At 38.2% G+C, this 12,038-nt stretch overlaps 1 protein-coding gene across 1 annotated transcript in view; it reads left to right on the forward strand.

Annotated features, from left to right (window-relative positions):
- Positions 1-7,765: 7,765 nt before the first annotated feature.
- The window catches only part of LOC107591720 (protein phosphatase 1A-like), a 7,710-nt gene continuing 3,437 nt past the window's right edge, over positions 7,766-12,038 (forward strand). Inside the window, exons 1-4 of the mRNA XM_016280955.1 lie at positions 7,766-8,479; positions 8,956-9,527; positions 10,849-10,966; positions 11,128-11,242. Of these exons, the coding sequence (XP_016136441.1) occupies positions 8,068-8,479; positions 8,956-9,527; positions 10,849-10,966; positions 11,128-11,242 (1,217 nt within the window). The 5' untranslated portion in view covers positions 7,766-8,067. The remainder of the gene's footprint in view (positions 8,480-8,955; positions 9,528-10,848; positions 10,967-11,127; positions 11,243-12,038) is intronic.

Raw genomic sequence — 12,038 nt, forward strand, 5'->3', positions numbered from 1 at the left:
TAACTACTCTGAGTAGGTATAGACCTACTTCTTTTAAATAAGTAATTATGTTCTATATAGTATGAATGAGGGAACTATGAATTTGTATGTACAACATTGGCCATTTTGTCATGTGACCTACTAGTGTTAGTTGTGTCATTTCACTGTCATTCACAGTTCATCTCCCGTGGCCTCATGGGATAGTAAAGTGCCCATTGGATGCCGGAAGTAGTGGGTCATCTGGAAGCTTTTAGCTATAAATACTGTGTATTTGGACATACTATACTCTTCACATACTGTTTTTTCAGCCACTATATAGTAGGGAAGTATGCAATTAGTGTGCATTAAGCTTTGACGTTTTTCAGGCTTGGGACAGTCTTGAAACTTATTTCCTGGGGCTTACATGTGCTGCCAAGTGGCCAAGACAGCAAGTGTTTCACCCAGTGAATCGTTCAGATCCCTTACTGAGTTCAAAACTAAATCTCTCACTGAACTGAGTAATTTTTTGATTATGTCTGAAAAGAATTGTGCCAGTGACTTGCACTTTATGTTAGTTAAACTTACGTCAGTCTGTTTACTAACGTCCTGTTGACAATGTGTAATTAAAGATACAGATTTGTAACATACTGTAGTGGTATATTAAAATGATATAAAAACAATATTCAGAAAAACATTATTGGTCATTGTTTAACACAGTGACGGCTAGTTGGAAGGTTGAAACAACTGTGTAAAACAGGAAGTATGACTATAAGATGGGTGACATTATCAACAAAACATTTTACTTATTTATTCAAACAGACAGAAATATTGTAATGAAATAAATAGATATTCATGTGGTGCAAATACAGCCAGGATCACTAGAATGACAGCATCAAACTAGTAAAAAACGTATTATACAAATAGAAAAACACAATGTAATATCTGAGGAAAAACCTGAAGCAAAACCACTGCAGCATGCAATGACTTTGCTGTATACGAATCAATACAAAATTATGTTCTTTACAGTATATCATTTTGCTATGTCTTTCTTTCCCAGACACCCTTGTGATTTCTCTGCTGTTAAACCAAGCTATGTCAGGCACTCCCCTTATTGGATTTAAACTGTAAGACTGTTTCTCCTAACTTCTCTTCCTTTCTAATCATTATTTATGAGTTTTTTCTCAGTTCCGTTCTGGCCGTTGGAAGAGAGAGGCTTTCTTTTTTTTCTTTTTTTTTACAGGAGCCCAAAAATAGCGTACATTTTTCTTTGTTAGTGGATGTCGAGGCGATTCAGGCTCAGACACCAAGATTGTGGAGGATACATCTTGTGTTATAAAGGAGAATATGTGTATGCAAGTGTTTTGTTAACACCGGACGGATCAAGGTGCCCTACGGAGGGGGATGGTCACGTAAGCGATTGATTCTGCTCATTGTCTCAATACGTCATCCCCCTCTCTCTCTCTTGCTCTCTCTCGCTCAATTGTCCTGCTATTTCTCCATTTGTCCATCCATTCCCTGAAGATTGCCACTGCACAGGCCTCTAGTTGTTTTTCTCTGGCAATTTTCACAGCTTCCTCAGCAGTCTGGATTGCATATCTGTGATAGTGCTTCCTGTAACCTTCAGTACAATTATGTCAAACCACCTAATGAACATCTTGAAGTAAAGATAGTTCCAATAAAATGACAACAAAATGTTTCTGACACTCTGAATGAAAAAAAAAGGCATGGAGCAGAAATGCAATATGAAGAGCAGCTGCTCCATACAGCCGCAGTTTGATTGAGACATTAGTGAACCTACTGTATCCCTGCTGATAGCTACATAATCTCAACACTATTCAGCCTGTAGCGTTCTGGATGGATGTATCCGCAGGGACAGCTGGGATAGTCCGAGATATTCCCGGTTTACATTGCTTCCCCTTCTCCCAACCCCTTCCTATTGTCCGGATACCCAACCATAGCCATCTATAGACTCACTCACAGACGTTTCCTTGAATAATTTCCCTCTCTCAGGAACAAAGAGATTCTCTCTCAGTCTGTCCCAGTGATTATCTGGGGCCATTGTGGCATTTCGGCTCAGTGAATGAGATCATTCAAGCGACTTTCACAAATCCAAAAAGACTGCGAGAAAGAGTTTGACTCTTTAATTGATACTGCTCGCTATAAAATTACAAGTCAAGAAGGTCAGTAGTTTGCAAAGTATGAAAACCTCTATTTGTGTTTCATGTCTGTGTCTGAGATGGGTGCTGTAAATGATAAGAGCTCTCAGCCAAGAGTGCACATCAATACAGGGAGAAAAAACACTGGAGTGTATGATCAATGTACAGGCATTTGTAGCAGAGTGAGGATCCATTTAGACAATCAATATATTATTAAACAAGCAATGAATGATTGTTCTTCTAATGAAGTGAATTAGTAAAGTTATGTCATTCATTTCATTTCTGCCATTGTGGTAAAAATGTCCAATTCTGCCTTTCCTTACCTATAAAAAGAGATTTCTGTGACTCGCCTTGCAATGATCTCTCCATGACGCAGTTCTTGCTGTGAAAGCACTTTCTCTAAAACTCAATTACCGCATCTTTGCCAGACAGCCACATGTACGACTAGTGAGAATGACCAGCACTCAACTGTAGTGCACTACTTCTACTTCTTCCCATAATGCCGCTGGACAAATCCTGCTGTGAGATCACGTTCTATCAATTGAGAATACACAGCTTAGTGTTCTTTAATTGACTCGAGGTGCATGTATCTGTGTCTGATTCAGCTGTGTTGTTTGTGTCTGATGGCTGCTGATGAATTGCTTCACTTCATGTCACATTTTGAGTTATTTTTTGTTTATTTCGTTTCATTGCAGATGTTTCTGGGCAAATATGAGAAGAAGAGCTCATTCATGCTGACGTACTCGAGAGAGTATTTCCCTCTGCCGCTTTTATACAACCACAATCCCAATGTGTTGGCAGAGTCATCTGTGAGGATGTCATCAGGGACAAAATTATAGCTTGTTATCCTTTTTATTTTTTTTTGCTTTATGATCAGGGGCTTTGTGAAAAAATGTCGTCATGTTTGTGAAGAATGGAAATTTACATTTTTGGGGGCATTTTTAAAACTTAACTCACATTATGCACTAGATTGTGTGTAAACCTTGCTTGTCAATAAATTATGATAAATTACAAACTTTAGTTTTGTGTTTTCGCTATTGTTTCATTTATTATATGTGACCCTGGACCACAAAACCAGTCTCAAGTCTCTTGGGTATCTTTTTAGCAATAGCCAAAAAAACATTGTATGGGTCAAAATTATCGATTTTTCTTTTATGCCAAAAATCATTAGGATATTAAGTAAAGATCATGTTCCATGAAGATATTTTGTAAATTTCCTACCGTAAATATATATCAAAACTGAATTTTTGATTAGTTAAATGCATTGCTAAGAACTTCATTTGGACAACTTTAAAGGCGATTTTCTCAGTATTTTGATTTTTACAGATTTTTACAGATACAGATATGTATCTCGGCCAGATATTGTCCTATCCTAACAAACCATACATCAATGGAAAGCTTATTTATTCAGCTTTTCAGATGATCTTTTTAAAAAAGAAATAAAAAAAAACGACCCTTATGACTGGTTTTGTGGTCCAGGGTCACATATATCACATATCTAAGCCAAACATGTATTTATGCATTCAGGATCAGTAGAAGAAGAGTAAAAAATAAAATAAATAAATAAAATAAAATAAAAATGAAAAACTGACTCAAAGAGAAGGAAGGTTTGATGATATGAGAAAGTTCGGGGGAGTCTATGTTATGAAATCTGCTTATTTAAACATGCCACTAAGGTTATTTGGCTGCAAATGAAAATTTATTGAAAATAATAGTCAGTTCATCATATTCCATCTTTATATATATATAATAGCCTATAATAATTCAAGCAAAAAAATGTTGCTAAAAATGAAATGCATCTCTATTGTGACAGTACAAATCTGAACTTCAACTAGAGTCAAAAAAAAAAAAATCCTTATAGTCATGCTGGAATGGAGTCAGCAGATAGACAATTCAGCAATGATCCAACCAGACGGTATTTAATAAATTTAAATAGCTTAATAAAGTGAACAACTTCTAAAATATAATTTTTCTTCATATCCTCATTTAGAGATTTCCCACTACTGCCATCTAACAAACAATGACACATACACACGGGGCAGTTTAAAGCCAAAGTCAATCTGAAATAGGTTATTTAAAACAGCAATAAATACAAAATGTTCCTCCGAGTGCCACTGTTCTTGTCAGTGGAGTATTTTTTTTCTTTACATCCCTGAGTGTTCCTGCAGTCTTCCCATAGTGTGCGAGATGTTCTTTTCATGCTTTCTAAACAGTCCCCTCCATACATTTTGAAGCAATGTCATTTTACGGATGGTACAGATACTCTCTTAAAAGCCTGTGAAGACAATTACCAGATTTTGTTTATCACCATTCTGGCATGGAAGTAATTGAACATCAAAAGACATCCTATATTTGTTTCTGTTCAGCATTAGATTGTCATCTGCAAACAGTATGTAACTGAATGTTTTGAAATGGCCGTTCCTGGTACTCTTCTCAACGGTTTGATGATATGAGAAAGTTCGGGGGAGTCTATGTTATGAAATCTGCTTATTTAAACATGCCACTAAGGTTATTTGGCTGCAAATGAAAATTTATTGAAAATAATGGTCAGTTCATCATATTCCATCTTTATATACAGTGGGGCAAAAAAGTATTTAGTCAGCCACCAATTGTGCAAGTTCTCCAACTTAAAAAGATGAGAGAGGCCTGTAATTTTCATCATTCTGGCCATCCAAGATGTAGATGAGTTTGTTTCTTCATCGGAACAGATTTGGAGAAATTTACCATTACACCACTTGCTCACCAGTAGATCCTCTGCAGTGAATGGGTGCCGTCAGAATGAGAGTCCAAGTAAAATTTGACTCCAGTCCATTTCCAATTAGCATCTTGTGAAGTGAAAAGCTGTGTGTTTGTAATAAACAAATACACCATTATGATGTTTTTAGCTTCAAATTGTTGCTTAAAAATTTGTCCTCTATTTATAATATTGCTTTCTCCAGTGAAAGTAATGTCTTCTTAATCAAGAGAGAAATAAGCACAGATCAAACACTGTTTACTAGTGAAAACAGTCCAAAAAAGTTCTAGAAATATATGTCAGTGGATTTTGATAGTGGACTTTTTCACTGGAGCAAGTGCTATTGTGGATTATGGATTATTTTGATCCAAAGAAACAGTTTAAAGTTAAAACACCTTGGATTTGTTTATTACAAACATGCAGCTTTTCACTTCGCAAGACATTCATTGCTGGACTGGAGTCATGTGGATTACTTGTGGATTATTGTAATGTTTTATCAGCTGTTTGAAATCTCATTCTGACGGCACCCATTCACTGCAGAGGATCCATTGATGAGCAAGTCATGTAATGCTAAATTTCTCCAAATCTTTTCTGGGGATGAGGAAACAGATTAATCTACACCTTGCATGGAATGAGAGTGAGTAAATGTGAGTAAATCTTCAGCAATTTTTCATTTTTGGGTGAACTATTCCATTAAGATGTAGGCTTGCTTAATTTTTCCTGGCTCACTTTGAATTGTTTTCATTACGGCTCATGTCAGAATGATGAACACTTACATTTCTGTGACTTTTTCCACAAGTTTTTTGATGGCTTTGACAATCTTGTCGATCCTTGCCTGTCAAAAATGAAAACAAAAAATAAGTGTTAAGTCTGAAGTAGCCTATGGTGTGAATCTATGTGCATAAATTAATGAGATCTGATAATAAGTGCAGTTCTGGTTGAGGGGAAGGAGCAATTCCTGATGTTAACTAACACACATCTATAGTTTCTAAACACATTTTGACCAATGCATATAGCCAAGAATTTTTGGCTATATGCATTTTTTTTAAAGTTTTTTTTTTTTAAAGGGGTCATATAATGTTGCTAAAAAGAACATTATTTTGTGCTCATCCATTCAAACCAGCTTGCAAAAAGGGCAGACTGGGGTTCTGTAACTTTATAAGCAATATCACACAAACAAGAGTGTTGTTGTTTTCATAGCATACCACAATTGCACTTGTTTCATTGTTGAATGAATTAGTGAACTAATCGACTCGCATGCAAACACTGACAAGACTTCTGCTACTACTCCATCTACTCCAAGAGGTATAGTAAACAGCATGTCAGTTACACCTTTAGGGTTACGGCTGTGTAGAAACATGTTATTTGTTTTACACAATATAGCTCAGGAGAGCTCGATCCCAGCGCAGCAGAAGACTCTCACCTTTGCTGGCCATTTCTGCTGCTTCCACACCAAACCCCCTCTCCTGGGGCACTCCACGTACCCTCTGGGCTTTTTTTGGCCATTCTAGCATTGTCAGCGGAAGGGGTTGGCCTGACCTAATAATATCTCAACCAGTTGGACACCCCATCTTTATAAAAACACACACAGCTATCCTTCCTCGTGGGCCGTTCAGAGCCTAAGGAACCTGAGACGCCAGCATATGTCTGTGTGTAGTCAAGTCTTCATATCGAGGGAGATGGCTAACCTTAGATACAAGCAAATTACTCAGATGTTCCTCAAAGAGTGCTGTGCTTTATCTTCTCAAATTCTGTGAAAAGCGCTGGCCTTTAGCACCCAGTTGAAGGTGTGTCTGTGTGTGTGTACTGGTATTCAATATGTTATGGGGACCAAATGTACACAAGCATAGTAATACGAGTCAGGTTTAGATGTAGAGTTATGGTGAATATATATGGTATAAAATACAGTTTGTACAGTATAAAAACCATTACGCCTATGGAATGTCCCCATAATGATAGGAATACAAGGAATGCATAATTTATGAAGATATTTGACAAATAAATTAACTGAATTGTTTAATTTATAACAACAATGATAGTAAGTAGAATAATAATGTATGGTAATTTACGATAATTATTTTATGATTTATGATTATATTAATAATACAGATAATATAAACATGATCATATAAAATGATGTATTGATGAAAAGACTAGAAAAAAATGAAAATGCTTTTAAAAATCTAAACTTAATTTTAATCTAAATTAATTATTTTAATATTGTAATCAAATTATTTCTTCATTTTATGTTTTTTTTTTCCCAGATTGCTTGGCCCAGCAGATGAGTCAGTACTACAAGCATCTGATGCAATGCCATCAAACACATTTATTCATGAGACATTTTTGTGTGCGTCATTCCATGGACCCACAAAAAAATTAGCCTGTTATGTAAGAATGTTTATGAAGGCATTTTTTATTTACATAATCCACTAATCTGTCTGAATCAACCTTTTGTTAGAGTCTCCCAAATTCATATTTGAATATGCCATTCATAAATTCTGCTTAAGGCAAACCATGTTCTTTAATATGAATCACTGAATCTGCCTCACATAACATTACGAAGGGTGTACTATGTGCCTTCTCTCTCTCTGCCATTCTCTCTTACTGGGCTACTGTGAAAATCTGTTATGCACATCAATCTGTGTATGTTAGGTAATGCAAAATTATCAAATGTTCAGCAGAGATGATTAACAGAGGGAGTTTAAGAGGAGAAACTGAGGGAGGGAGGGAGGGAGAGAAAGAGAGGCACTGAACATGTGAAAGAGAGAGAGCCACTCTGCGAAAGGATTGCATGTCGGTGTGTACAAAAAAAGGGAGGACACTGTGAGATGATTGGTGGATAGAAATAGCTCAGCCAATCAGAGAGATGACAGGAAAATAACAGGCTCAGACAGAGAGAAAGCTTAGAGAGAGGGAATATCACTGACATATAGAGGAGGAAGGCAACAAAAGTGGATCAAATTGGAAAGAGCCACTATGACTGCAGATAGATTAGATCTCAGTGATATGTCTAGCAATGGTAGAGTAACAGAAGGGAAAATCAGCCATTCTACATTGGATCATTCGAGGATGCTTCAAGGTGCAGAATCAGCCTCTTGGGAGATAATGCTGTGAAGGCCCTGAGCAGCAAGGCGGCACACAGTCGAACCAAAGCCAGCAAGCTACAGCACAGGGTGGAGGCCTTGAACAGATTCAAACGAGTGCAGAAAAAAAGACACCATGAGGACATCAAGGAAAGGAAGCGTGGAAATGCCTGCTTTTGTAAGGCAACTGGTGAAGGAGACAGAGAAAAGGGTCACCTCCTTTTTTAAAGGGGGGCGAGGGGGAGGTGCAGGGGAGCTGTCTGAAGGCGAAGAGGGAGGAGAAGAAGAAGGGGTCATCCCTAGCCCCTACTTGGACCGACCGGTTCTGGACAAGCACATGCAAGAGGGCTGTGCCTCCTGGGGACTTACCTACGCCCTGGCCAGCATGCAGGGTTGGAGGGCCCACATGGAAGATTTCCACAACTGCTTCCCTCAGCTGGGAGGGGAACTGGCCCACTGGGGGTTCTTCGCTGTGTATGATGGGCATGCAGGGAGTGTGGTGGCCCAACACTGCTCCCAAAACCTGCTGGACCACATTCTGGGCACAGGTGAGCAACAAGCTGTCCTACAAACAGTAGGACTTCTTGTATCTTTTTGGCTTATACTATATTTCTACATCGATAGTCATTTGAGAGCATGGCAAACCTCATGACTGAGTAGCTTTTGATGAGAAACAGAAATTACATCATGTGGGAAATCTTATTGATCTCTTTAGAATAGATCCAAGAGGATCTCATCGGACTGGATTAAGTTGCAGACCTACTGTAAAAAACCTACTGTCCAAAGCCTCAGCAACATTATGACTTAATTAAGCCTTGATCTGACGAGTTAATTGTGGTGTACAACATAAAGCAATTAGATGTTGCATAATGGTTGGTCCTTGCAATCTTCTCTAATGAAGCCTTTAGATTTGTCTTTGCGAACATGCAAACGTGATCTGTTTGAAGTCACCAAAAGACCTTGCACAGTTAACGGTGGACAAGATTGTGTTGGTTATTTAGTGATATAAGCTGTTCCTTCTCAGGTAAAATCCGAGCAGGTGAGGATGTACAAAGGGTCACTGAGGGCATCAAGGAGGGCTTCTTTCTCATGGACAAACACCTTCATGCCATGGCCTGCCGTGAGGGTTGGGAACGTGGAGGGACAACTGTCGTTGCCACCGCTATCACTCCACACCACATCTACTTTGTGAACTGCGGGGACTCTCGGGCGGTCTTGTGCCGTGCGGGGCGGATGGCCTTCTCGACGGAAGACCACAAGCCCTTCAGCCCTGGCGAGAGAGAGAGGATAGAGAATGCTGGAGGATCGGTGACTGTGCAGCGCGTGAATGGCTCGCTGGCAGTCTCCCGGGCGTTGGGGGACTTCAGTTACAAGACAGCTGAGTGGCGGCCAGTCACAGAACAGATGGTATCGCCAGAGCCGGAAGTGTCTGCTGTGGAGCGCTCGCCAGCAGATGAGTTTTTGGTTCTGGCCTGCGATGGTGTGTGGGACACTGTCACTAATGAAGAGCTCTGTGCCTTCATACACAGCCGACTTCGAGTCTGCACAGACCTGAGAGAGGTCTGCTCCCAGGTCATTGACCTTTGCCTCTATAAGGTTAGTACGAACAGAAGATTTCTAGGCTGTTTTCACTCTGTTTTCGATTGCTTGGTCCAAATCCATGTTCGATTTCTCCTCAAACCCCTGCAAGTCTCTTTTCCCATTGCAGGTTTGGGACATTTCTGAATATCTTTGAGTTCCAGCATGAGTGAAAGCCCCGTTTACTACTGTCGCTAGATAGCAACTTACAGAAAATCTAATGCCAGCTTCACTGCTTTATTCATGTTATATCATTTCACTTTAAACTTTAAGCTGCAGAAATGTAGGTGAAAATATAAATTTGTTTAAATGTATTTGTTTTTTGATTTAAAATATATTTTTGATACGGTTTAGTTGCTTATATGGCATCATATTTTTGGTCTATATATATATATATATATATATATATAGGACTTGTCAAATGTTTGGAAACATGATTTTTAAATATTTATTAATAAGGCTGTATTTATTTGATCAAAAATACAGTAAAAACAGTAATCTTGTGAAATATTGCAATTTGAAATAACTATATTTTCTATTTGAATATATTTTAAAATGTAATTTATTCCTGTAATGCAAAGCTAAATTTTCAGCACACAGTACTCCAGGCTTCAGTGTCACATGCTCCTTTTGAAATCATTTTTCTGATAGATCACACTCATGTCGTTCTAATAGATATTTTCTAAATAAACTGTATTTATACTATATAATACATTTTCCATTTATTTAAAATGCACTTTAGAATTTAAAATATGAACTACATCTTAAATATGGACTCTCTTGGCTATGGCATCCAGAGCTGACTTCAGCCAGGCTGTTACATTACGTAAGAGAAATACAGAATGGCCTTTAGGCTGCAGAAAAGGATATGTGCTGACCTGAAAATGTCAACATCTTTCTCTCCACAGTAAGCCAGATCCCTGCTCTGTCATGACTGCACTTTCGTCCACCATCTCAAAGTGAGGCTGTATTCAGCCACTAAACTGTAACGGAATAATCTACTTTTAGCCATGGTGCGAGCAGATTACAGCATTCTGCCTAGCATTGTGCTATGTAGGGATAGAAAACCAACAACATCCCTTAGAAATGAAGGATACGGTCTGCATTAGCGTCACCAACTCCAATCTAGTTAATCAACAACGTGAGGTAGTTGTCCTTAGAACAAAAGCCTCAAGAGTGGCTGATAGCATCACGCTATTGCCTGCCCTATCTAAAGAAACACCAGAGGAAAATTATACTGCTGAGTGTAGCGAATAAATCGTATAGCAGATACGTTATTATTATTTATTTAAATTTTTTACTTTTCCTTTCTGAATGTCTTTTTATGTATTTCTAACAGGGGAGCCTTGATAACATCAGCATCATTCTAGTCTGTTTCCCTGGCGCACCCCAGCTGTCACCTGAAGCACTGCACCAGGAGGCTGAGCTGGAGGACTTTCTAGAGTCCAGAGTAGCTGGTAAACCATCTGATTAAATCTGGCTTCTTCTGATGTTGCTTTTAAGATTTACATGACTTACGTCACAGATGGCAATCAGAGTCATGTATTGGTTAAAGTAAATGGTCCTCTAGCGGCCTGCTTGATGAATTAAATCATTGGCACGCATGTTTCTTTGACAGAGATATTTGAGGAGCTGAGCGCAAGAGGTGATGAGCCTGATCTGCTGTCAGTTCTGACAGTACTGGCTTCCACAGTGATTCCTGGACTTCCACCAGGGGGCGGCCTTCAGAGCAAGTGAGTGCATGATGTCTATCATGCTTTACTTCTGCTCAAAATAGCAGTCAGCAATTGTCTGAGAAGTTTTGAAAACTTATTTCACAGACTGTGACATTAACATTTTTAGGTACAGCTGTTGCATGAAATAGATAAATCACAGTCCCGGTGCTTTAAAGCGGTTTATTCCCAATCAGTGTTGGGGAAAGTTACTTTTAAAAGTAATGCATTACCATATTGCGTTACTCCCTAAAAAAGTAACTAATTATGTTACTTAGTTACTTTTTATGGAAAGTAATGCGTTATATTACTTTTGCGTTACTTTCACGTTACTTTTTTAAAATAAGCAGGGCTTGATTGTTTTTACTATAAGAAGTTCTATTTATAGCAAATATAAAAGCCCTTTCACACCAAAAAGTGTAATGAATAAACCTCAGGCTGAAGCAAAAGTAAATTCACGTCTGTACAGTAGAACGCAGGAGAAGAAACCCTCTTCAGCAATAAAAAAACGAAGCACAACTGTTAGTTTATCTAAAGTCATTTTTGCTTATTAGTATGGTTGAACTGGATCATCAAAGGTCAGCAGCAAAGACATCAGTTAATAAAATGGGATTAGATACATTTGTGTTATTTAACATATTTAATTATTGCAGGTTTGCGTCATATTCTGAGTTTTAATTCATTTTGATTAATACTAAATCTGTTTTTTTGTGAGTGGGATAAATTAATGCACATTCACATTTAGTCTAGAACTACAGTAGCATCATGTTCACACAGCGCACACAACTCCTCTGCACTTCCGATTTCTCCCAATATG

This window comes from Sinocyclocheilus grahami, unplaced genomic scaffold (assembly GCF_001515645.1).
Source record: "Sinocyclocheilus grahami isolate Dianchi unplaced genomic scaffold, SAMN03320097.WGS_v1.1 scaffold145.1, whole genome shotgun sequence".
Taxonomy (NCBI): Eukaryota; Metazoa; Chordata; class Actinopteri; order Cypriniformes; family Cyprinidae; genus Sinocyclocheilus; species Sinocyclocheilus grahami.